General features: G+C 44.0%; 1 protein-coding gene across 16 annotated transcripts in view; it reads right to left on the bottom strand.

The window, feature by feature from the left end:
- The window catches only part of PML (PML nuclear body scaffold), a 52,170-nt gene extending 24,542 nt beyond the window's left edge, over positions 1-27,628 (bottom strand). For 9 of the 16 annotated variants that reach the window (XM_054450574.2, XM_063652745.1, XM_054450570.2 and 6 more), the window contains exons 1-2: positions 27,361-27,584; positions 23,833-24,305 (exon numbers count right to left, since the gene is read on the bottom strand). In XM_054450574.2, coding sequence (XP_054306549.1) covers positions 23,833-24,305; positions 27,361-27,489 — 602 coding nt within the window. In that variant the 5' untranslated portion in view covers positions 27,490-27,584. Of the gene's footprint in view, positions 1-23,832; positions 24,306-27,360 lie in introns of all 16 variants that reach the window. The other 7 variants (XM_054450566.2, XM_054450567.2, XM_063652742.1 and 4 more) reach the window with 5 other exon arrangements.
- Positions 27,629-27,661: the final 33 nt, after the last annotated feature.

Below are 27,661 nucleotides of genomic sequence, written 5' to 3'. Positions count from 1 at the left end.
GGCCGGGCGCGGTGGCTCACGCCTATAATCCCAGCACTTTGGGAGGCCGAGGCGGGTGGATCACCTGAGGTCGGGAGTTCAAGACCTGCCTGACCAACATGGAGAAACCCCGTCTCTACTAAAAATACAAAATTAGCCGGGTGTGGTGCCGCATGCCTGTAATCCCAGCTACTCAGGAGGCTGAGGCAGGAGAATTGCTTGAACCCGGGAGGGGGAGGTTACGGTGAGCCCAGATGGTGCATTGCACTCCAGCCTGGGCAACAAGAGCGAAACTCCGTCTCAAGAAAAAAAGAAATAAATAAATCAAGTCATATAATTACTTTGTAACTTCCTCCTCTTAACGAACTTTCACTCAGAGCATTCCTCTAGGTGCGTAGGCACAGATCAGATGTATTCTCTTTAATAGCTCTGGTATATCCCAGATGGGCCACAATTGATTCAATCACTCTTGTTTTGCTGGCATTCAGGTAATTTCCTGTTTGTGCATTTTCTTTCTTTGCTTTTCCTTTCCTTTTTTTTTCTTCTGGTGCCAATATGGACAACACTTTAGTAATATCCAAGTTATATAGCCTAATCATGGAAGCTTTTGTTCCTATGAAATAGATTATAAATATAGGCTTGCTAGATCAAAGTGTTTGTATTTTAATATTTTTATTTGGTTACTTTTTTTTTTTTTTGAGACCGAGTTTCACTCTTGTTGTCCAGGCTGGAGTGCAATGGCACCATCTCAGCTCACCGCAACCTCTGCCTCCCGGGTTCAAGCAATTCTCCTGCCTCAGCCTCCCGAGTAGCTGGGATTACAAGCATGCGCCACCACCCCGGCTAATTTTGTATTTTTAGTAGAGACGAGGTTTCTCCATGTTGGTCAGGCTGGTCTTGAACTCCCGACCTCAGGTGATCCACCCACCTCGGCCTCCCAAAGTGCTGGGATTACAGGCGTGAGCTACCGCACCTGGCCTGGTTAATATATTTTAGCTAGCAGATACTTCCGTATCATTTATTGTGTGTCAGACACTATTATAAGCGTTGGCAAATATTAACTCATTCAATCCTCCTGACAATCCAATGGAATAGATACCATTATTATCCCCATTTTAAGGATGAGAAAACTGGTGCAAGAGGCAAAATAATTTGTTCAAGGTCACACGATTAGTAAGTGGTAGAGTCTAGATGCAAACTGTGGTAGGTAGAATAGTGGCCTCTAAAGATGTCCACGTGCAAATTCCTGGGACCTGTGAATATGTCACCTTACTATGGCAAAAGGGTCTTTGCAGGTGTTATTCAATTAAGGACCTCGAGATAAAGAGATTATTCTAGATTATCTGGGTGGGTTCAATGTAATCACATGAATCCTTACAAAGGAAAGGGCAGGGAGGCAGGAGAATGAGAGGAGATATGATTGAATGCAGAGGTGGGAGTGTTGTGATGTTGCTGGCTTTGAAGACAGAAAGGGGCCATGCACCAAGGAATGTGCGCAGCCTCTAGAAGCTGGGAAAGGCAAGAAAACATTCTCCCTCAGAGCCTCCCAAAGGAGCAAAGCCTGCTGACACCTTTATATATCTCAGTGAGATCTGTTTCAGACTTCTTCCCTCCAGAACCATAAGAGAATACATTTGCATTGTTTTAAGCCCCTAAATTTGTGGTAATTTGTTACAGCAGCAAAAGAAAATATAAAAACCCAGGCAGTCCAGCTCAGAGTCCATGTTCTTAACCATTACAAGGCTGCTTCTTCAAATATTACCAGGGAAAATACTGTTACTTCCCCAGAAATGTTGCTGTAATTTACCCTCACCGGCGGTGATAAGAATAAGTCTTCGTGGTGTGCGCCTGTAATCCCAGTTACTCAGAGGCTGAGATGGGAGAACTGCTTGAACCCAGGAGGTGGAGGTTACAGTAAGCCAAAATTGCACCACTGTACTCCAGCCTGGCCAATAGAGCAAGACTCCATCTCAAAAAAAAAAAAAAAAAAAAAGAAAGGAATAAGTCAGCCCATCTGAGGCCAGAAGAAAGGGTCTCATCTGGGACCATGTTGAGATCAACTTGTTCTGGAACCACCAACAGAGAGCCTACTAGCCAGCCAGACTGATACATAGTGCTCATCAATGCTATGCTTAATTAGAAATACTAAGCAATTATGAAAAGAACTAATAACTCTGCAGAAGGCAATCTGGCAATACCCATCAGAATTACAAATGCATTTAACTCATCAATCCTCTTTCTATGGATCTGCTCTGCAGCTCTATCTCCACACATAACAAGATGATATCCATACAATATATTCACTGCAGCACAGTCCACAATAGCAAAGAATTAGAAGCTACCCACGTGTCCATCACAAGGCAATTAGTTACATAAATTATGATCCACCCATACAACGTAATACTATGTAGCTGTAAGCCATTGAGGAAGCTCTTTATATACTGATAAGGAAAATTCTCCATGGAGAATTGAGGTTAATAATAGGAGTACTGGAAGGATTAAATGAGTTAATATATGGACAAAAGTTTGAAAAATGACTGGCACACAATGAGTATTCAATAAATGCTATTTGTATTATTATGATGTATATTTTAAGTTAGAAATCAAGGGCAGAAATGTGTGTATCAGATGCTACCTTTTGTGTAAGAATGGGGAAAAATAAGAATATCTTCATATTTGATTGTATTTGAATAAATAAATCTTAAAAGGACATGCAAATTAATAAAAGTGGCTATGGGATGGGTGGAATGAGGGTAGAGTAAGACATTCACTGTATACCTTTTTAGATTATGTTTGAGCCTTGTGAATGTATTCCTTTTTTTGAAATTAAAAAACAGAATACTAATAAATGTGGGCAATTCTATAGGGTATAGGAATAAGGGGAGGAGAATAAGAAACAGTTGTTATTTTCCCCCTTTGGAACTTGGACCCTTGGGGAGAGGGGCTATGTCTGATGTTGGATCCCCTTCCTTGGAGATAGGACTCCAAGCCTGGAAGGGCACACCTCAGGCAGCCTGGCTGGATAGAGAGCAAGACGTTCTGGATGGCCATAGCCTCTGCTGGGTCCTTTTTCTAACCTTCTTTTGTCCTGAATGGGGTCTCCCTAGGGTGACTGGCCCCTGCTCCCCCTCCAGATGGAAATGGGCAGCAAGTGTCTGTGAGGTGGCTAGCCTGAATCAGACACCTGGGTCTAAAAGCCCCCAGCCCTCTGGTAAGACTGAGGTGCAGACCTGAATCAAAGGGCTGCCACCCAGGGCCAGGAATGACCTTCTTAGCCAAGCGGTTCCTTTACCTTCATTCAGAGGACACTCACTGAGTACCTGCTGCATGCTTGGCACTTTGGAGGAGGCAGAGGTGAAGTGGGAAACTGCCCAGAAGGGCTCCATGACAAGAACCCAGACTTAACTGTATCTTCAGAAAGGCAAAATAACATCTATTTGCTTCTGGAATACTCAAAACAATGAGCAAAAACACCACTAACTTAATAAGAAATTGCTCACCAAAGTGGCTAGATTACATAATAATTAAGAAAGAAAAATAGCATAATTCTATCTTAGCAAAGCAAACGAACAGAAATATGGGGAAAAATCCATCTTCCCATTCACAACAGCTATTTAAAAAATTCTACACCATGATTGTGTGCCTATAGTCCCAGCTACTAGGGAGGCTGTGGTGAGAGGATTGCTTACACCCAGGAGTTCCAGGCCAGCCTGGGCAACTTAGCAAGAACTTCATCTCTAAAAGACTTTTTTTAAATTAAAAAAAAATGGTACAAAATACCTAGAAAATGACAAAAACCTACTAAGAGATAAAGTCTAAAAAACAGAAGACTGTATCAAGTTCCCAAAAAGAGAGACTAAATATTATAAGATTATTAATTCTCCTCGAATTAATAAACAGGTTTAAGGCAATTTAAATTATTTTTGAAACTTAACCAAAGTATTCTAAATTTCTTTTCTTTTCCTTTTTTCTTTTCTTTTTTTTTTTTTTTGAGACTGAGTCTCACTCTGTTGCCCAGGCTGGAGTGCAGTGGCACAATCTTGGCTCACTGCAATCTCTGCCTCGCGGGTTCAAGTGATTCTTGTGCCTCAGCCTCCCAAGTAGCTGGGACTACAGGTGTGAGCCACCATGCCTGGCTAATTTTTTTTATTTTTAGTAGAGACGCGGTTTCACCATGTTGGCCAGCCTGGTCTCGAACTGCTGATCTCAGGTGATCCTCCCGCCTCGGCCTCCCAGAAGTGCTGGGATTACAGGTGTGAGCCACCATGTCTGGCAAGCTTTCTAAATTTCATATGAAGGAACAAACAGATAAAATAGCTAAGAAAAAAAATTTTTTAATTTTATAGAGACAGAGTCTCAACATTTTGCCCAGGCGGGTCTCGAACTCCTGGGCTCAAGTGATCCTTCCACCTTGGCCTCCAAAGTGCTGGGATTTCAGGCCTAAGCCACTATGACCAGCTGCTAAGAAATGTTTGAGGAATCAGTGTAAGGAAGGGATAATACATTATAGAAATGCCATTATTAAGAGAATATGGTACTAGTTCAAGAGTCAAGAGAAGGATCAGTAGAACAGACCAGGTAGGCCTGATGTAGTCCCTGGCATCTATAGAAATGTAATATTTTATATAAGAAAGAAAGCAACCCATCTTTTTCTCTTTTTTCTTTTTGAGAGAGTCTCACTGTGTCACCCAGGCTGGAGTGCAGTGGCGTGATCTCAACTCATTGCAACTTCCACCTCCTGGGTTCAAGCGATTCTCCTGCCTCAGCCTCCCAAGCAGCTGGGACTACAGGTGTACACCACCACGCCTGGCTAATTCTTTTGTATTTGCAGTAGAGATGGGGTTTCACCATGCCGGCCAGGCTGGTCTCCATCTCCTGACCTCAGGTGACCCGCCAGCCCCTGCCTCCCAAAGTGCTGGGATCACAGGCGTGAGCCACTGCGCCCAGCCAGCAGCCCAAACTGATGGACATTAAAGGGGTTTTCAACAATTGGAATCAGAGAAATTGGCTAGGGAGGAGGGTAGGAGGCAGGAATGAAGTTAGAGCCTTGCTTCTTGTTTCATACCCAGATACGCTTCCAATGAATCACAAAGTTAAACGTGTAAAATTACATCTCGAAGGAGAAAACATAGTGGACTATTTACTCTCACCATAGTAAAGACACTATAATTACTGAAGAAATGAAAGAAACCATACAATCAATACATGCCACTGCCCGGCCGGGCACGGTGGCTCACGACTGTAATCCCAGCACTTTGGGAGGCCGAGGTGGGTGGATCACGAGGTCAGGAGATCGAGACCATCCTGGCTAACATGGTGAAACCCCATCTCTACTAAAAAATACAAAAAATTGGCCGGGCATGGTGGCACGTGCCTGTAGTCCCAGCTACTCAGGAGGCTGAGGCAGGAGAATGGCGTGAACCCAGGAGGCGGAGCTTGCAGTGAGCCGAGATCGCGCCACTGCACTCCAGCCTGGGCGACAGAGTGAGACTCCATCTCAAAAAAAAAAACAGATGCCACTGCCTAAAAAATTCAAAACTATATATTTTTTGAAAGATATTCATGACTATTTATAAGAAAAGCAAGTTATACAACACTAAATGTTGTTCATTTTGTTTTAGATGATCACAGAGATAGCAAAAAGGAAAGGAAAAGGTCTAGAGGGATAGTAGTTTCCTCTTTCTCTCGTCCCTCCTTTTCACCTATTTAGATTTTCCTAAAGTTTCTATAATCAATTCTAAGTAAAGGAGTTTGGACTTTAAATAGGAAGCAATGGGGAACACTCAAAGAACATCCCATCTAGGTATTACAACAAAGCTCTTTCTCTTCTCTGGGATGTATTGTTTCATTTATCCCTCTATGACTCTTCAGTGAAATAGCCACACTGTTAATTTTTTTTTCAGAGACAGGGTCTTGCTATGTTGCCCAGGCTGGACTTGAATTCCTGGGCTCATGTGATCTTCTCACCTCAGCCTCCTGAGTAGTGTATTTTATTTTATTTATTTTTATTATTTATTTATTTATTTAGAGATGGAGTCTCGCTCTGTTGCCAGGCTGGAGTGCAGTGGGGCAATCTTGGCTCATTGCAACCTCTGCCTCCCAGGTTCAAGCGATTCTCCTGTCTCAGCCTCCCGAGTAGCTGGGACTATAGGCGTGCACCACCACACTCAGCTGATTTTTGTATTTTTAGTAGAGACAGGGTTTCACCATGTTGGCCAGGATGGTCTCAATCTCTTGACCTCGTGATCTGCCCACCTCGGCCTCCCAAAGTGCTGGGATTACAGGTGTGAGCCACCTCGCCTGGCCGAGTAGTGTATTTTAATAGAAGCCTCAACATGTTTCCCGGGTTCTCAGTCTCCCCATCCTAAAGCTGTCCATGTCTAAACTGCCATGCCAAGAGTGGTATGTGTTAGCTCTTCCAAATTTCTAGCTACAAGGCCTTGAGCTAACTACCTTTTCTCTCTGAGTCTTAATTTCCCCATCTGTAGAATGGGAGTAATAATGCTTCCCTTATAGACTGTTACAAGCACAAAGACAAGCTGGTGTATGTGAAGGACTCAGCACAGTGCTATGTAGTCATCGGACATTCTGGAACCATGAAAGAAGAGCGGGTATTACACATGGCACAGGACATCCCTGCTGTTGGGTGAACCTGTTAATATCAGATCTGGAGTGTCCCCTCCCCAGTACAGATAGGCCACGATAGCCGCACCTGTTGGTTGGGCCAGGGGAGCGTGCTACTTCTGCTGTTCTAGGAAACTGGTAGCTCTAAAATGCAAGAAGCAACGATGTTATGAAATAGGACCAGTGAAGGAGAGCTGGTACCACCTGGCTTGCCTTAATGGTGACCAAAAACTCTCCTCTACCTGTCCCATTTCCATGCAGCAACTTGGCACTTTCACTTTGGTAGAGTGGTAAAAGAGAGCTCTTTTGGAAATTCAAGTAACTACAGTTAAAAGGATCCATCAATCCTTTATGCAGTAGTATGAATGCATTTCACCAGATCAGTTTCCTGCTATCTCACCATTGAAAAAACAAGATTTCTGAAACCAGGAGAGGAGATGGGTAATTCTAGACCCTGGGATATTTGAAGAGAGTGAATGCATTATTCCTATGGACCTCCCCTCCAGTGATTTATTGGTTGAGAAGGTGGTGGTGGAGAGGGGAAAGCCTGAGGTCTTGGAGAAGAAGATACCAGAATAGAAAAGCAGCAAGGAAAGCGGTGAAAGGAAGCACTGTTTGAACTCCTGTCTGATGCTGGTGCCACACCCAGGAATGGGGAGGGGAAAGTTTGTGCTTTTTCTTCTCCACTCTTTTCTACACAGGTACCTGCTCCCAAGGAATATGGCTGTGTATCCATGGTGGGCAGTGTTCCCCTGGATCATGCCACTCATTCATCAGGCGGCAGCTACACTGCCACGTGGGTTCCCTCTTTCTCCTGCCATCTTTATGGTGGGGAATGGCACCACCATTCAACGGCCACTCCTGGATGCCTCCCTGTCCTCTATGGCTTCAACGATTTTTTTTTTTTTTTTTTTTTGAGAAAGAGTCTCACTCTGCCACCCAGGCTAGAGTGCAGTGGCATGATCTCGGCTCACTGCAACCTCTGCCTTCCAGGTTCAAGCAATTCTCCTGCCTCAGCCTACTGAGTAGCTGGGACTATAGGCACCCGCCACCACGCCCAGCTAATTTTTGTATTTTTAGTAGAGACGGGTTTTCACCATATTGGTCAGGCTGGTCTCGAACTCCTGACCTTGTGATCCACCCGCCTCGGCCTCCCGTCTCTAATAAAAATACAAAAATTAGCTGAGTGTGGTGGCGGGCGCCTGTAATCCCAGCTACTCAGGAGGCTGAGGGTAAGAGAATCACTTGAACCCAGGAGGCGGAGGTTGCAGTGAGCTGAGATCACGCCGCTGCACTCCCGCCTGGGAGACAGAGCGAGATTCCATCTCAAAAAAACCCAAAAAAACTTACTAAGTACCAAGTAGGTCTAGGCATGCAGCAAGGGTGTAAAGATGATTAAGGCAGAATGCTGGCTCCTAAACCTGTCCCAGCAGTTCCCACTGCTACTGCCTCTGTTCTTGCCTCAGTTATTGCTTATCTCCTTGAGCACGATGTCCTAAGAGGCCTCCCTGCCTCTGGTCTCTCCAGCTCCAATCAGCTCTCCCCAGTGCCACCAGCATGGTATTTCTAAAATATGGTTATCCTCATATGCTGAGGTGATGGCCAGTATGCCTGTCGTAAGTACAGTCCAAATAGTGTCAGCGGTGAGAAATTTTTTAAGCATCATATGTGTTATATGTTATTAAAGGAGATTCAAATTTTGGAACAAAGTACATCATGGGGGGAAATTCATTGACTTTCATAACAAAACACTACAATTATCATAGTATTGAATATTGGTGAACATTAACCAATATTCAATTTGGATTTACATGCCGGTAAATGTTGCAAGAAATAAGACAAAGTTTATCACATAAATACTGATTATCAAGCTATTTTATTTAAATCTGATCTATTTTCAGTACATGAAATGTCAAGAGATGGAAATAACTAAAATAATCAATTAATTAAAGCCATGTATAAGAAAAAAGATAATTTGATGAGTAAGGTAAAAATAACATGGCAATATATGAGTTGAGTAACATATGGTAAGAACGGGCAGCTCTTCTATTCAGTCATGCCAAATTTGAAACACCTCACCTACTGTTACAGCTTTGGCAGAACATAATCAAATTGCAAAATATGCCACAGCAGGAATTTGTTACAGAATTCAAGGAGTAAAGTTAATCATTAAATGTTAATAGAATCTGGTGACACAGAAAACAGGCAGTAACTCCTTATGTGACATAAATAATTCTGATATTCTCAAACACTTTTATAAAAATATATATCAAGTGAATGTATATGGTGGTTCTAATCTTTGTTACTCATTCATTAAGTCATTAAGTAAATAAGTTGCCCCACCCTAAATGGTAGTAGTACTATTATATTACTAAACTGAACACACCTAAAGTTAATAAATTACAAATTGCGATACTATTGGTAATACAGCAAGAAAAAGAAGAAAATGAGAAGGAAGAAAAGGAAGATGGAGGAGAAGTAATTTAAGCAATCGAAATAAAGATAATTTTTAGATTGAAGGAGCATGCTAGGTTCCAGAATAATTTGATACAAAATGTTCAACACCAAGACAGCTTGGTTAAATTAATAAATTTCAAGAATAAAAAATATCTTTAGGCATAAAGACAGAAAAAGCAAGTCAGTTTGGCCCCAGAGCTGTCCTAATGAACATTTGATGCTGGAAGATAATGCAGCAGCGTCTACAAAATTTTGAAAGTGATTGTGACCTAAGAATATTATACCCAGCCGAGATATTATTCAAGTATCAGAGTAACCCAAAGACATTCTCAACACCAAGAGACTCAAGGAATTCAGAACAAAAAAGTCCTTCTTGAAAAAAAAATTGCTTATTGATAACATCTGTCCAACTAAGCTCAATCAAAATACAAAACTTGGGAAAAGTGATGTTAAAGTAAAAAGACCAATGGTAAACCTTATAGTCCTATTGACATGGAACCAAAACTAGAAGGATGGAAGCCAACCATCTTGATCTTTCATTGCAGAGACTCAGTTACTACCATGTAAACTAGAAGCATTTCATTAAAAACAAACGATATGAGGCTGGGCATGGTGGCTCCTGCCTGTAATCCCAGCACTTTGGGAGGCTGAGGTGAGTGGATTACCTGAAATCAGGAGTTGAAGACCAGCCTGGCGAACATGGCGAAACCCCATCTCTACTAAAAATACAAAAAAATGGCCAGGCACGGTGGCCCACGCCTGTAATCCCAGCACTTTGGGAGGCCAAAGTGGGTGGATCACGAGGTCAGGAGTTCAAGACCAGCCTGGCCAAGATGGTGAAACTCTGTCTCTACTAAAAATACAAAAATTAGCCAGGAGTGGTGGCAGGCGCCTGTAATCCCAGCTACTCGGGATGCTGAGGCAGGAGAATTACTTGAACCCGGGAGGTGGAAGTTGCAGTGAGCCAAGATTGCACCATTGCACTCCAGCCTGGGCAAGAGAGCGAGACTCTGTTTCAAAAAACAAAATGACTCCAACTTCTTAATGTCTTGGGGTTTTTTTTTCTTAATCTTAGAGGGATCTTTTAGGAAAATATTTTACGATGAAGAATTATTTCTTTGAAGTTCAGCAAGTCTAATTTCACTTTAGTTTATCTTCTGTAAAAGTCAGGGAAAATTAAGTTCAACATGCTTAAATTGCATGCTTACTTAAGATACGCTCTAAATTCTTAAGAAACAACTTCTAGAATTCTTTTTGCAACTCAGTGCAGTCGTTAGCTGTGGGCTGCCTGAATGTAGAGTCCAGCAGGAGTAGGAAAGAGGCACCCATTCTGCAATCAGGAAACCCTGCATCCTGTTCTGGCCCGGCTCTGGCAAGCTCTCCCTTTTGGGAAGCTCCTGTTAACTCTCTGGCCTCTCGCCTTGTTTGTACAAAGGGAACAGTTCTCTCTTCCTAATAATCTTACAGGAGGGTGTGGGAATTAGGAGAATAGCACAGGAAAAACATCTCAAATGGCAGGATAGTGCTCTACTTTGTCAACAGGAAAGGTTGAATGCAGCCTGAATAGTACATTCCCTAACCTGGTTGGAATAAGGTTGGCTTTCTATTGAAAAGAGTTTACCCAGGCACCAAGGGGTCAGGATGTTTCACTTGAAGCTGGCTTCAAACCTGTCCCCTGCACTTCAGTTTCTGTTCCACTGCCTTCCATACACCTGGAGTGTTTTTTTCTTCTTTGCTTTCATTTACAGTGGCTATTGGACATTTTTTCTAAGATGTATTAAAGGCACATTCTTCTTTCTTCTTGTACCAATATGAAACTGGACTTTGCCTTTAGGCAGCCACATATTCCTGTTCTCAGTCCATGAGCTTTGGGGGAGCATATGACTCAGGCTTAAGCTAATCTGAGAACCCCCCTAGCCTGAGCCACCCTTGCAGGGAGAGGAACCTGACCCAATCAAAGACACACTGAGATTTAGCTTGGAATGCTGGGAGAGATTCACACTCTCTTCCCCTTGAATTTGGGGCTGAGGGTGTAACCTCTGGAGCTGCTGCAATCATCTGGCACCCATGAGGAGTAAACCCTTCTGTGAATGGACCAGTCTTGGAAGAAAGCCAGGTCACAAGAAATACAGAGAAAGTACCTCCTGGTGACACAATCTGAATATCTAATTGGTCAGGTCAGAGGCCAGCTTGACCCCGATTCACTTACATCAGCCATCAATCCAGCTTTTGCTTAAGCTACTAACTAAAGAAAAGTCACTAATTTATACAGTTTGTTTTAGATGCAACTTATAGAGACAAATAAACCCTTCAAGGTGTAGCCCAAATGCTAAAATATCAGGGTTTCCCTGACTCTCCCACATAAATACAAGTTTTCCCTTCTTAAAACTGCCACAGCACTTGATCTGAACGTGTCTTCTGGGACCTCTGGGTTCTTGCCATAGAGTACAAGGCTGCACACACATGCAACTTATCCATAGGCTGAAACTCTCCACAAATTCAAGCTTCAAAGGCAGGCATTCTTTTTCATCTGGCAATAGCTATCATAACACCAGTCATGAAATAAATGCTCAATAAGTGATTGCTCAGTGGCTGTCTGGCTGGCTGGCCGTGGTTCTATTAATAGTTTTTAATTTTATCAGTTAGCAATCAATGAGAAAAGCTTGTTAATTTCTTTTTTTTTTTTTTTTTTTTTTTTAGAGACAAGGCCTCGCTCTGTTGCCCAGGCTGGAGTGCAATATGGCATGATTATGGCTTACTGCAGCCTCAACCTCTGAGGCTCAAGTGATCCTCCCACCTCAGTCTCCCTAGTAGCTGGGACTACAGGCATGCACCACTATGCCAAAAGCTTGTTAGTTTCAAGTCTTGTTAAAAATTATTCTAAAGGCTGGGCGCAGTGGTTCACACCTGTAATCCCAGCACTTTGGGAAGCCCAGGCAGGTGGATTGCCTGAGCTCAGTAGTTTGAGACCAGCCTAGGGAACATAGTGAAAGCCCATCTCTACAAAAAAAAAAAAAAAAAAAAAATTAGCAGGGCATGGTGGTGCATGTCGGTAGTCCCAGCTATTATACTTGGGGGTCTGAGGTGGGAGGATAACTTGCCTGGGAGGTCAAGGCTTCAGTAAGCTGTAATCGCACACTGCACTCCAGCCTGGGTGACAGAGCAAGCCCCTGTCTCAAAAAAACAAAACTAAAAAACCCCAAATTGTTCTAAAACATCCCAGGCCTCCATCCCTGAATAGCAAAGCCCACTCCCACAGCTGCAGAAAGTAGAGGAGACTGGCCTTCAGGAGAAGTGAGAATGGAGCACCAGCCCTAATCCTGATCTTGGCTTGCACTGCTTTAAATTCCCTGCTTCCGGCTGGGCATGGTGGCTCAAGCCTGTAATCCCAGCCCTTTGAGAAGCCGAGGTGGGTGGAGCCCAAGAGTTCGAGACCAACCTGGGCAACATGGTGAAAACTCGTCTCTGCAAATTAGGAAGGCTAAGGTGGGAGGATCGCTTGAACCTGGGAGGTTGAGGCTGCCGCAAGCCATGACTGTGCCACTGCACTCCAGCCTGGGTGTCAGATCAAGACACTGTCTCAAAAATAAACAAATAAATAAATAAACTGTTGCTTCTTTCTCCAAAACATCAAAGGAGACCAGGAGGAAAACCACTTTTATCCACATATTATTCTACAAATCTACCTTCAAGATAAGTTCATAGAAAAACTAGGAAATGGGTCATTTATTGCCCACATCTTTCATCATGTTGCCCAACTCCTGGCAGCAGCCTTTCTTCTGCCCATGTAATGCTCCTTGCAGGCCAGGAAGCAATCCCAATAATATTAATCCCCAATAAAATGCAATTTACCACTAACTTCACAGAGGGCACTAAGAGAGCACCAAGCAGGGATAGGTGCCAATCCTTCAATTACACCTCTTAAACCTGATTAATAGGCCTTTTGTTTCCTCCATTCAATGATAATTCAAGCTCTTTTGGCTGCAGGCCTTGATGGCCCTGGATTAATTCCCCCACTCCATACAGCAAATTTTAGGATCTGACACCCAGACACAGATAGGACTTAGCTCCACCTGCAGCCCTAGACCCACACCATGCTTGGGTGGAAGCACTCCTGAGAATGTCCGGTCAGGCAAATGCTGGCAGTGTGGGACCACAGCTGTCTCCACACCCCTCCATCTCTGCATTCTTGCAGGCCTCACCCCCACCTGGACCTAAGACCTAGTGTACTCATGAGGCTCCCTTTCCCTTGTCCAGATTCTTTGCTTCAGTTTCTATTGGACAAGTATCCCACATCTGGTGACAAATCCCCTCAAATTCTCCATGGAATGGGGTGAAATATAAATAAGTATGCAGCCAAAGAAATACTGATCTTCCTGTTCCCAAACTTGCCCACTTTTGTCAAAGTACCAGAGTGCAGAGAGAGGCTCTGATCATCCCACCACTCCTCAATGCCCATCAATGGGTTTTCTTTTCTTTTGTTTTTTTTTTTTTTTGAGACAGAGTCTCGCTCTGTCACCCAGGCTGGAGTGCAGCGGCGCAATCTCAGCTCACTGCAAGCTCCGCCTCCTGGGTTCACCCCATTCTCCTGCCTCAGCCTCCTGAGTAGCTGGGACTACAGGCACTCGCCACCACGCCCAGCTAATTTTTTTTGTATTTTTAGTAGAGACGGGGTTTCACCATGTTAGCCAGGATGGTCTCGATCTCCTGACCTCGTGATCTGCCTGCCTCAGCCTCCCAAAGTGCTGGGATTACAGGCGTGAGCCACCACGCCCGGCCCCATCAATGGGTTTTCAACAGAACCCTCCACAGGGTCCCATTCCCATTGTCTTCCAGAGGATAGTCACTGGTGAGAAGATTAGGGGGTATGAAGGCATGACAAAGGAGAAAGCTGAGCACACTGAGTGTTCTGGAAATTGTAGCATAGAGTCCTGACTCCTTCCAAGCCTGCCACATCTGACCCCAACTCACCCTTCCAGTGCCTGCCCTCACATCAACCTTCTATTGCAGTTCCTGAGATGCTGCAAACTCACTAGTGCCCCTTCCTTGCATGTGCGGTCCCTCCTGTCTGTGGACTTTCTCTTTCCTTATAAATCACACTAAGTGTGATGGCCTCTTGGAAGCCACCTTCCCCAGCCAATCCCAGAAGGGTAAGTGGCCTTTTCTGAGCTCAGCCACCTTTGTGTTTGCCTGACTTCTTCCTTCCACAACTGACTAAGCACAAACAGGATGTCAGCCCCGTGCCAGATACGACATGTTGCTGAGGGCATGTCATACAGAAGACAGTGTGACAAAGGCAACTATCAAAACGCAGTCACAATAGACAGCAAAGTCATGCAGCCTTCTGCATGGAACCCTGCTGCCTCAATTGTTAATGGCTGATCTGTTTACCAGGCTGTGATCTCAAGGAGGGGCTGTGTCCATTCATATTTCTACCCCACCCCCTAGTAAAGAACATGCAACACAGTAGGTGTGACATGAACATGAAAAAATGGATTCCACAGGCATGTGGAGCAAATACCAATGGCCCCAGGGCAGCCACCCCAGGGCAGACACCCCGAGTCCCAGGTTTAAAGCCACCTCTGGGGCTGCTCCCCAGTGTGAGCTCTAAATCAGCTCAGTGTCAAAGAGCGAGGTGGCTGCTAACTGACTTGTGACCAGAGGAAAGTTGTGAACTCTTATTTATGGCAATGAAGTTTTGTGCAGAAAAAATAAGTTGAGGTTGTCCAGTAACCACTGGTAAATTGTGAAACAATGTGAAATGGGAGTGGGAGCACATGATTTTTCAGGTTTGTTAAGGCCATGCACCGTGCTCAAGGAATAGGAATCCTGCCCTCTTGCTGGCTGAACCTTCCCTGCACATTGTACCTGACATAAGGGATAAAAATATGCCACCCCAAAATATGCCACTTTGGCATATGATTGTTTTGAGCTGCAGGCAAATGAAAACCAACAGACGCAGAAAGGAGCCTTCTAAGAGCTTCTCTCATGACTAAAAACAGAAACTCTCTTGACTCTTAACGCTCTTTGCTCTTATGACTAAAAACAGAAACTTCTGAGAAACAAGAACTACCATAAATCTCCTCTCTCAGGGAAGTTTTACAGCCACGAAGATGGAAAGCTGGCACCAAGTAGGCCCACACAAACAAACCTTACTCCATTAGAGTTCCCATATATTTACCAAATCTCATGTTGAAATGTGACCTCCAATGTTGAAGGTGGGGTCTAGTGGGAGGTGTTTGGGTCATGAGGGTGGATCCCTTATGAATGGCTTGGGGCCATCCCATGGTAAAGAGTAAATTCTCTCTCTGGTAGTTCAAGGGAGAGCTGGTTATTTAAAGGCGCCTGGCATCTCCTTCTCTTGCCTCCTCCTTCTCTCTCTCTCTTGCTCCCTCTCTTGCCATGCGACACGCCTATTCCCCCTTCACCTTCCGCCATGAGTAAAACCTACCTGCAGCCTCACCTGAGGCCAAGCAGGTTTCTGGTGCCATGATTGTACAGCATGCAGAACATGAGCCAAATAAACCTCTTTTCTTTATAAATTACCCAGCCTCAGGTATTCCTTCTAGCAATGCAAAACAGAAACACAACTTCCAACAGTTTGCCACCTTTGCAAGCCTAAAACCCCCTTCTTTTACCCTGCCACTTCTCTAAACATTTCTTTTTCTTTCATTAAGATGCTATGTAAGCTGAAGTTCTAACCAACGCTTTCAGTTACTCATCTCTGGATACTCCCAGGTATATGCACGATTCCCATGCTAGATGTGATACTCATGCTAGATGCACATGCTAAAAAGCTCCTGTTTTTCTCTTTTTTTTTTTTTTTTTGAGACAGAGTCTCACTCTGTCACCCAGGCTGGAGTGCAGTGGTGTGATCTCGGCTCACTGCAGCCTCCACCTCCGGGGTTCAGCAATTCTCCTGCCTCAGCCTCCTGAGTAGCTGGGATTACAGGTGTGTGACACCACGCCTGGCTAATTTTTATATTTTTGGTAGAGATGGGGTTTCACCATCTTGGCCAGGCTGGTCTCGAACTCCTGACCTCAGGTGATCCACCCACCTCGGCCTCCCAAAGCGCTGGGACTACAGGTGTGAGCCGCCGCGCCCAGCCTGCTTTTCTCGTGTTAATCTATATCTTGTTAGTCTAATTTACAGGGACCTAGCTGGACATCTAAAATGGGTACAGACAAAAGGTTTTTTCCATCCCTAATGGAGAGAAATCCACCTCTGACCCCCACAGTAGAGGTGGGACTGCTTACAAGCTGACACAATCTGGGGCTCGTGGGGAGCGGCCCTGTTCCACTGCAGGGATTGAATGTGGGGTATAAATTGTGCTTTACACAATTGCTGCCAGCCCACGCTAGCTACAAACACTGAACAATCTAGTTGTCAACCTTTACATGGGAGCAGATAGCACAGACCACACGACATATGAAGAGAATCAGCAGCCAAACTGAGCAAGTCCCCATTGAAAAGGGGATCATGTAGGAAACACACACCTCTGTAAATGCCAAGTGTGTTTTTCAGGGAGACTTAAGAACATACTACAATGAGAAAACAAGAACAGGCTGCCAAGAAAAAGCATCCTGAGAGCATTAAGCTCTTTTGGCAATTAAAAAAAAAAAAAAAAAAAAAGATTGCTGGGGGGAAAAAACCCACAACAACTCAACAGGGATAGCAGATAGAAGAGTGGAATCAGTGGCGAAAAGATGAGCTGGCGAGTTAGAAAAACAATTCAAGGAGCTCTCTAAGAATCTAGGGGAAAAAAGCAAAGCAACAGAATTAATGGGGAAAAAATTTAAAAGATGTAAAATATGTTCTTGGAGTTCCAATATCCATCTAACAACAGTAGTAAAAATTTTTAAAATAAACAAATGGGCCGGGTGCAGTGGCTCACACCTGTAATCCCAGCACTTTGGGAGGCTGAGGCAGGTGGATCATGAGGTCAGGAGTTCGAGACCAGCCTGGCCAATATGGTGAAACCCCATCTCTACTAATAATACAAAAATTAGCTGGGCATGGTGGTGCGCACCTGTAGTCCCAGCTACTCGGAAGGCTGAGGCAGGAGAATCACTTGAACCCGAGAGGCGGAGGTTGCAGTGAGCCAAGATCGTGCCATTGTACTCCAGCCTGGGTGAGAGTGAGACCCTGTCTCAAAAAAAATAAATAAAAAATAAAATAAACAAATGAAGGGCTATCAGTACATTAAAAACTATGGCCAGGCACAGTGGCTCATGCCTATAATCCCAGCACTTTGGGAGGCCAAGGCGGGCAGATCACTTGAGGCCAGGAATTCAAGACCAGCCTGGCCAATATGGCAAAACCTTGTCTCTACTAAAAAGAAAGTGCAAAAATTAGCCAGGTGTAGTGGCGCATTCTTGTAGTCCCAGCTACTTGGGAGGCTAAACATGAGAACTGCTTGAGCCTGGGAAGCAAAGGTTACAATGAGCCAAGATCATGCCACTATATTCCAAGAGCGAGACTCTATCTCAAAAAAAAAAAAAAAAAAAAATTAAAAAGCAGAATACAATTTCCCTGAGATGAAAAGCTGAAGAAAGACTTGAGTTTTTCAGATCAACAATGGTGATAGAACATTATTGAAAAAAGAAAAAATTATATAAAGATCTTTAGCAGGCTGGGCATGGGCTCAAGCCTGTAATCCCAGTGCTTTGGGCGGCTAAGGCAGGAGGATCACTTGAAGCCAGGAGTTTAGACCAGCCTGGGCAATATAGTGAGACCCTATCTCTATACAAAATTTTAAAAATTAGCCAGGCACGGTGGCAGGCACCTATAGTCCTAGCTACTCAAAGACTAAGGCTAGCAGACCTCTTGAGTCTAGGAGTTCGAGGTTACAGTGAGCTATGATCACACCACTGCACACCAGCCTGGGCAACAGAGCAAGACCCTATCTCTAAACAAACAAATAAACAAATGAAAACCATCCAACTATATTTATTAGCCAGGCATGGTGGCAGGTGCCTGTAGTCCTGGCCACTTGGGAGGCCAAGGTGGGGAGGATTGCTTGAGCCCAGGAGTTTGAGGCTGCAGTGAACTCTGATTGCACCACTGCATTCCAGCCTGGGTGACAGAGTGAGACCCCATCTCTAAAAAGTAAAATAAATAAAAATAAATAAGATCCTTAGCAAACAAAAACAGATTACTCACAGAGAAAAAATAGACCATTAGTGGACTTCTCATCTACAACACCAGAGACTAGAAATTTATGAAGCAAGGTTTATATATTCTGAGGTGAAAGCACTGTGATTGTGACCTCAGAATTTTACACCTAGCTAAACTTTCCCTCATATGTGACAGCAAAAGAAGGACATACAAGTAAAGACACTTAAGGTCTCAGAAAGTAAACTCTGGAATAATTTTTTTAATTACTTGATGGAGTATTCCTGCCAAATGGAAAATTAATCACCTTAAATAATTCAAGAAAGGAGAAGAAAAGCTATAGGAAAAATTATCATGAGCAATGAAACCAATTAAAGTATAAGGTATGGCTAACAAGTACGTTGTAATATGACCATGAAGCTTAATACCTGTTCAGAAAGGAAGTTTACAATAGGAAAAAAAAAAAAACATTAACAATTTGGTAGTAATCTGGAACTAAAAGTTCACATTATTTCAACTAAATCTGAAAGTGAGAGGGAAGAGGGAAGAAGAAAAACTATAAAAATGTGCTAAATGTTTTATTTTCTCTGGAAGACTAGTTATATTCTACTCTTTGTGGTGACAGATGAGATAGGTTCTAGAGTGTGCATGTGTGTGTGTGTGGTTGTGTGTATACACTTTTTTTTTTTTTGAGACGGAGTTTCACTCTTGTTGCCCAGGCTGGAGTGCAGTGGCACAATCTCAGCTCACTGCAACCTCTGCCTTCCAGTTTCAAGCAATTCTCCTGCCTCAGCCTCCCGAGTAGCTGGGATTACAGGCGCCCGCCACCACGCCCAGCTAATTTTTGTATTTTTAATAGAGAAGGGGTTTCATTATGTTGGCCAAGCTGGTCTCGAACTCCTGACCTCAGGAGATCCACCCGCCTCGGCCTCCCAAAGTGCTGGGATTACAGGCGTGAGCCACCGCGCCTGGCCCATTTTTTTTTTCTTTTTTTAAGGCAGAGTCTCATTCTGTCACCCAGGCTGGAGTGCAGTGGCATGATCATGGCTCACTGCATCCTTGAACTGCCAGGTTCAGGTGATCCTCTCTGAGGAATACCTCCACCTCCCGAATAGCTGGGACGAGAGGCATGTGCCACCGTGTCCAGCTAATTTTTGTATTTTTTTGTAGAGACGGGGTTTCGCCATATTGCCCAGGCTGGCCTCAAACTCCTGGGCTCAAAAGATCCACGGGCCTTGGCCTCCCAAAGTGTTGGGATTACAGGTGGAAGCCACCACGTCTGGCCTATATATATGTTTTAATGGGGGAGTTACCACTCTGTAATTATCATTTAGAGAACTGGTGAAACAGAATGGAAGGAAAGGTAGAAAGTTTCGGCCAGACGTGTTGGCTCACGCCTGTAATCCCAGCACTTTGGGAGGCTGAGGAGGGTGGATCACAAGGTCAGGAGATTGAGACCATCCTGGCCAACACAGTGAAATCCCGTCTCTACTAAAAATACAAAAAAAAAAAAAAAAACTTAGCCAGGCATGGTGGCACGCACCTGTAATCCCAGCTACTCAGGAGGCTGAGGCAGGAGAATCACTTGAACCCGGGAGGAGGAGGTTGCAGTGAGCCGAGATCATGCCACTGCACTCCAACCTGGGTGACAGAGCAAGACTCCATCAAAAAAAAAAAAGAAAAGAAAGAAAGGTAGAAAGTTTCAATAGCGTGGAGATACACACACACACACACACACAAACACTAGAACTTACATATATATGGATATATACACATAGATATATGCATATATACATTATATACACATATATATCATATACATATATTTGTGTATGTATATATATGTGTGTACTGTACAACAAACACAACTTTTCAACTCTAAGGATTATTGCTAGGAATATGTGAGTCCAAGGAAATATCCTAGGCCACTAAGAAAATCTCAATATAGTCTTAGATGTAGAACTCATACAAACTGTATAAACTGGCCATAGTGCAGAAATTAACAAGTATGAAATCGCACCATCACATTCCAGCCTGGGTGACAGAGCAAGAAACCAAACATCACAAACCACTTGAAAATTTTAGAAAACACTCTTCTCTGAAACTTTTCAAGAGAAAAAAAAATTTTTTTTTTTTCGACTCAGGGTCTGGTTCTGATGCTCGGGTTGGAGTGAAGTGGCACCATCACAGCTCACTGCAGGCTCAAATTCTTAGGTTCAAGCAACCCTCCTGCCTCAACCTCCCAAATAACTGGGACTACAAGCATGTACCACCGACCATGCCTGGCTAATTTTTCTTATTTTTTGTAAAGATGAGGTCTTGCTATGTTGCCCAGGCTGATCTCGAACTCTTGACCTTAAGCAAGAGAACCTTTTTAAGAAAAGACTGAAATGATATTTGAGAAATGATAGACTATGAGAACACTAATAAAGTTATCAAAGTTATGGCATACAGCCAAAGCCATATACAGAGAACTTATACCTTAAAAGAGTTATTATTAGGCAGGGCATTGTAGCTCATGCCTGTAATCCCAGAACTTTGGGAGACTGAGGCGGGTGGATCACTTGAGGCCAGGAGTTCGAGACCAGCCTGGTCAACATGGGGAAACCCCGTCTCTACTAAAAATAAAAAAATTAGCCAGGCGTGGTGGTGGGCACCTGTAGTCTCAGCTACTGGGGAGGCTGAGGCAGGAGAATCACTTGAACCCAGGAGGCACAGGTTGCAGTGAGCCAAGATCTACCACTGCACTCCAGCCTGGGTGACAGAGGGAGACTCTGTCTCAAAAAAAAAAAAGTTATTATTATTAAACAATAAAGATCGCAAATAAATGAATTATAAGTTCAAGAAGCTAGAAAATGAATAATGACAAAAGTTAGGAGGAAGAAAATGACAAAAATAAAATGATCAAACAGAAAGAAGGAAAACACTAAAATCAGTAAGCGATCTAAGGAAAGACTAAAAGTACAGTACTTTGAAAAGACCACTAAACCACAAATATACAACATCAGAAATAAAAAAAGGGGGTATAGTTACAGGCATATAGGAGATTTTTAAATAATGAAAGATAACTCAGGATGAACTGGAAAATCTTCCAAAAATCTGACACAAGAGCCAAAACAGATTAATGCCATGGCAAAAATGGGAAAAGTCTCAAAAATCTACTATAAAAAAGGCACCAGTTCCAAGATGGTTTTTCAAAAAACTTTTACAAGCCTAAATTTCTCATATTCTTCAAACTGTTCTAGAGCGGAGAAATTATAATAAAATTTTAACATTCACTGAGTATTTAATATGTGCCAGGCACTACGCTAAACAATTTATATGTACAGTTGGCCCTCAGTATCTGCAGGTTACGCACCTGTGGATTCAACAAATCTTGGATCAAAAATATTCAGGGGAAAAAAAATCAATTAAAAAAAGTACAATAAAAAATACAAATTCAAAAATATAGTAAAACAACTCTTTACATAGCATTTACATTGTATTAGGCATTATAAGTAATCTAGAGATGATTTAAAGTATACAGGAGGGGATGGGTACAGTGGCTCACACCTGTAATCCCAGCACTTTGAGAGGCCTACGGAGGGTTGTTGCTTGAGCCCGAGAGTTCTCAAGACCAGTCTGGGCAATGTGGTGAAACCCTGTCTCTACAAAAAATTTAAAAATTAGCTGAGCATGGTGGTGCAAACCTGTAGTCCCATATAATCTGGAGGCTGAGGTGGGAGGATTGTTTGAACCCAAGAGATTGAGGCTGCAGCGAGCCACGAGTGCAGCACTGCACTCCAGCCTGGGCGACAGAGCAAGACCCTGTCTCAAAAAATAAAAATAAAATAAAAAATAAAATATACAGGAGGATATGTAGAAGTTATATACAAATACAATGCCATTTTATATCAGAGACTTGAGCATCTATGAATTTGAACCAGTCTCCCATGGATCCCGTGGGATGGCTGCATTATCATGTTCAAAACATGAAAGCTTACAAATTCATTAAGAAATTAGTATAAGGCTGGGCACGATGGCTCATGCCTGTAATCCCAGAACTTTGGCAGGCTGAGGCAGGTGGATCACCTGAGGTCAGACCAGCCTGACCATTATAATGAAACCCTGTCTCTACTAAAAATACCAAAAAATTAGCCAGGCATGATGGCGTGCACCTGTAATCGCAGCTACTTGGGAGGCTGAGGCAGGAAAATGGCGTGAACCCGGGAGGTGGAGGTTGCAGTGAGCCGAGATCGCGCCACTGCACTCCAGCCTGGGTGACACAGCAAGACTCCAACTCAAAAAAAGAAAAAAAAAAAATTAAAAAAATTTTTTTAAATCCAAAAGATATAACCAGAGATAAAGCCAATTTCTCCTAATTTATTGCAATTTCAATCAAAATCCAATAAATATGTAAGTTTTAAAACTGCATAAATTGTAAGAGCAAAAGAAATGCATACATTTTTTTCGTTCGAGGAATTTGTTCCTGAATTCTTTAATTAGTCCCTTAATTCCCCAAAGGAAACAACAACAACAACAGGCAAAGGACCTAAACAGGCCATTCACAAATGAAGAAACACAATGGCCAATAAACAAGTGGAAAGCCACTCAACCTTTACAATAAGCTAAGAAACGGTGATACCAGCTGTTGAGGAGTCGGAGGGGAAAGCTTATTCTGATAGTGTGGGAAGTTTATCCTAAAGCAGGAAACAAATCACACTCAGTTTAGCAGATATGTAGTTTAGCAGGTATGTGGTTTAGCCATATATAGTTCTGAGTTGTCAAAAACCAGCGAAAAATGCTTTCATTTTGCAAGTGGATCCCTAAGAACCAAGAAGCGCCTTCTATAAACAATCTATTTCTGATGGTGAAAAGTTCACATAGTTATGCTACCTTTTTGGCTAAAAGAGGGAAAATAGGACCTGATAAGACTGCTCCTCCCTGCATATATATTCATAAAGAAACTCTCAGAAGAAACATTCAAAACTAGTAAAAATGGCTACCTGTGGATGGGAAGAGGGAGAAGTGGTGGGAATTAGACAGTTGAGGATGGACAGAAGATTGCACTCTCTCTCTCCTCTTTACATATTTTGTTTGTGAACTGTACGAATGTATTACCTATTAAAAAACTGAATTAAAATCTGTTTAATAAAAATAATTACAACTGGATGTGATTTTTTTCCCCATACAGACATTCTCAGATAGCGCTGCCTGGTGTTAATGGTTTCAACTTTTCAGACAGAAACTAACTACCTGTCTCTGATCCTAGAATCCAGCCTTACTGAGATTCCGTGTCAGTGCTCTCGGAAAATTCCACTAAATTCTAAAGGGCAGTTTGGTAACATTTATCAAATGTAGAATTTCCGTCCCCCTACACCCAGCAGTGGCACTTCTAAAAATTTATCCTAAAGAAGTTACTGGATAAAGATGCAAAGATGATTCTGCAGCATTATTTATTACAGGAGGAAATTGGAAACTTACTATCCATCTGCGTGGGGACTGGCAGCATAAATTGTGGTCATCAACACGGACGCTGCATATCTGCAGACCACATTTAGAGCTGCAAGGCCCCAGAAGCTCCTTGTCCTCAGCTGTGTGACTCTTTGGATCTTTGCTCCTCTCGCCCTCTACCTGGTACTTGGATGCACCACCCCACCCTGTGCCAGCCTACTCACCTGGTCAGCGTAGGGGTGCGGTGGTTGGGGTTGGAGCAGAAGATGTTGTTGGTCTTGCGGGTGCCGTCCAGAAACTCACGCACCGACTGGTTGCGCAGCTCTGCTAGGGGCCGGGCCTCGTGCTTGAGGAACCACTGGTGTGCCTCGAAGCACTTGGCGCAGAGGAGCTGCTCGCACTCAAAGCACCAGAAGTCGGCCGACTCTTTGCAGCGGGTGCACACAGCCTGCGCGTCCACAATCTGCCGGTACACCGACAGGCGCCGCTGCAGACTCTCGAAAAAGACGTTATCCAGGGCGGGTGTGTCTGCACCTACGGGCCAGGGCGCCTGGCAGATGGGACACTGCATGCCCGACGCCTCCAGGCATCCTGAGCACAGCGTGTGCAGACAAGGCAGCAGCTTCGGGCACTTGGCTTCGGCCTGGCATTGCTGGCAGCGCAGAAACTGGAACTCCTCCTCCAAAGGGGGGGCTTGCTGGGGGACCAGAGAGGCAGGTGAGGCCTGGAGAAGTCCCAAGAGCCCCCACCTACCGGCCAATCACCCTTACAGCTGGAGACTGGAGTAGGACCTCATATTCCATTCCAGCCAGTCATTGGATGATGCAAAACCCTGGCTTATCAGCACCCCAATACTCCCATTTATTTAGGCCCTCCAGCTCTCACTGCACCATTTATTGAGCATCTACTTCTTATCACACACAGTACTAGGCCCTGAGATATAAGAGGTGTAGGATACATTCTGCCTTCAAGGAACTCAGTTAGGAAGGTAGATACACTAAGTACCAACCTCATATAAAGTGCTTAATGCACAGTTTAGGGGTTCATCAAAGAGGTAAGCATGGAACAACAATATGACCCAGCAATTCCACTCTTAGATATATAACCAAAAGATCTAAAAACAAGGCCTAAACAGATACTTGTACAACAATGTCCACAGCAACACTATTCACAATAGACAAAATGTAGAAACAATCCAAGTATCCACCAACAGATGAATAGATAAACAAAATGTGGTCTACACATAAAATGGAATATTACTCAGTGTTAGAAAGAAATGAAATTCTGATACATGCTACAACATAGATGGACCTCAATGAAATTATGCTAAGTGAAATAAGCCAGTCACAAAAGGTCAAATACTATATGACTCTGAGGCAGGAGAATAGGGTCTGGAGGCAGGGAACCTAAGGCCGATTCCCTCTGACTTCCTAGAACTAAATCGAAAGGAAAACCACAACTCTCCACGCCTAAGTAACAAAAGGACGAGAGGCTACTCTCTTTGCAAACCACCCCATTTCCTGCCAGGCAGATGGAAAATTGAAAGTACCTCTGGTTGGTTGCTTTCTGCAACCAATGGGGTGAACACCAAGTGGCCAATGGGAAACCTCTAGGGGGTATTTGGAACCCGGAAGATTCTGTAACTGGGGTCCTTGAGCCCTGCTCCAGCCGCTCCCACCCTGTGGGGTGTACTTTCATTTTCAATAAATCTCTGCTTTCATTGTTTCATTCTTTTCTTGCTTTGCTGTGCATTTTGTCCAATTCTTTGTTCAAAATGCCAAGAACCTGAACAATTTGCAGTCAAGACCCTCTAATGGTAACAATTCCACTTATATGAAATATCTAGAATAAGTAAGTTCATAGGGACAGAAGGTAGATTAGAAGTTACCAAGGGCTAGGCGAAGGAGAAAATGAGGAGCTATTGCATTACTGGGGCTCAGGACACACCACTTCAAAGTATGACTGCAGGAGGCTCTTGAAATATACTTCGTTGGCATATTTTAAGCTGGTTATTCTGAGAAACTGCCGATACAGGAATAGCTCTGAAAAGCTCTCCTTTTGTGAAAAAGAAAGGCATTTATATCTTTAAAGAAAATCTACATTAGTAAAATGATCTATATTAAAAGAGGGCTGCTCCAGACAACTTTTATTATCTAGGAACTTTTTATCTACATAGCAAGACAACCTCTATTCACCAAACAGCTCCTCTCCTCACCCTCCCATAACTTGTGTTATCACCACCACCCAGAAGCTCCAAGATCTTTTCCATAGCTCAGGATGTTATACAGGCTTCAATCATCTGACCTTTCTTTGAGTCTCATACTTTGTGGGACTCCTGAGTATACATATGTAATTAAATATGGGTTTTCTGCTGTTAATCTATTTTATGACTATTTAATTCATAGGCTATTTAATTCATAGCCCAGCCAAGGAAACTAGAAGGGTGGAGGGAAGCCATCTTTCCCTTGCCTATGGTTTAAAGAGTACAGAGTTTCTGGAGTAATGAAAAAGTTCTGGAAATAGATGGTGGTGATGGTTACACAATATTGTGAATCTACTTAATGCCACTGAATGGTACACTTAGAAATGGTTAACATAGGAATTTATCCGTTAGGTATATTTTACCACAATTTTTAAAATACGAAAACAGGCCGGGCATGGTGGCTCGTGCCTGTAATCCCAGCACTTTGGGAGGCCGAGGTGGGCAGATCACGAGGTCAGGAGTTAGAGACCAATCTGGCCAACATAGTGAAACCCCATCTCTACTAAAAATATAAAAATTAGCCAGGTATGGTGGCGTGGCTTGTAATCCCAGCTACTCTGGAGGCTGAGGCAGAAGAATGGCATGAACCTGGAAGGAGGAGGTTGCAGTGAGCCGAGATCGCACCATTGCACTCCAGCCTGGGCGACAGTGTGAGACTCCGTCTCAAAAACAAACAGATAAACAAAAAAAGCAAAACAAACAAACAACAACAACAACAAAAAACCAAAGTGCTTAATACAGTACCTGGCACATTTGAAGTGCTCATAAATGTTACCTAGTATTGTTAAGTAATGTTATTCTTAGTTGTAATAATGCTTATAAAAGTTACCGTAATACGGTGGCCTCCGTACTTTCATGAAGGGGAGCAAAAGGGCCTGAAAGGCAGCAGAGCAAGAAACCCAAGTAGTTCCTTTGGGGGTGGAGGTGGGAGGTGGGCAGGAGAGGTGTGGCAAGAGAAGGGTTCGTTGGGGAGGCTTCCTTAAGCAGAAACCACATGAGCTGGGAGGCCTTGGCAAAGATACCTCTTCAGTCTGAGCCACAGTTTCTCACCTCGGATCTGGGAAGTTGGTTTTAGTTTTGCCGTGCCTGGGACATGCCCCTGGCTCCAGGCCAGCGCAACAGGGGTACTACCTCCATCCTCCCTAATCTTAAGTCCTGCACCTGAGGCAGGGTTGAGGCAGGGCACGAGGGTGGGCGGAAGGGCCCAGGCCCGGAGGCCACTGACCCTTCTCACCTTGCCCAACTGCTCAGTGGAGAAACCGTAGCCCAGCGAGGCCGCCCCAACTCCTCCGTGTCCTCTTTTCTTCTCTATCGTACCCTCCCTTCCCTGCCCCAGCCGAGAGGGTCAGGACCCTGGTGTCTGATCTTCCCGCTTTGTGTCACTCTCTAGGGTACTTGACCAAATCCTCCGTTAGACCCTCTCTTCCCACCTCTCCCCACCACAGCAAACCAACAAAGCCTAACCCATCATCCCCTAACCCAATAGTACCTCTGTAGGGCTGGGGCTGGGGCTGGGCTGGCGGCCTTCAGAGGGGGTCTCGGGGGGAGGCATGGTGGGCGCGTGGGGCTGGGCGGGGTCCTGCTGGGGCCTCGGAGATCGGGCGGGTGCAGGCTCCATGGACCCCAGCTTAGTTTCGATTCTCGGTTTAGATCTTGGAGGGCGTGAAGAGAAGCTGAAGTGGAGGCGTGAGCCAGTTGGCTGAGCCCCTTGAGCTGTCCGAAAGGGGAGGTGCCGGCTCAGGGCCCGCCTCTGGAGAGGAAGTGAGACAGAAGCTGGGGGCGGTTCTAGG

This window comes from Pongo pygmaeus, chromosome 16 (genome assembly GCF_028885625.2).
Source record: "Pongo pygmaeus isolate AG05252 chromosome 16, NHGRI_mPonPyg2-v2.0_pri, whole genome shotgun sequence".
Lineage (NCBI taxonomy): Eukaryota > Metazoa > Chordata > Mammalia > Primates > Hominidae > Pongo > Pongo pygmaeus.
Note: the sequence above shows the minus strand (reverse complement) of the source record. Positions and strands in the feature narration are given on the sequence as shown.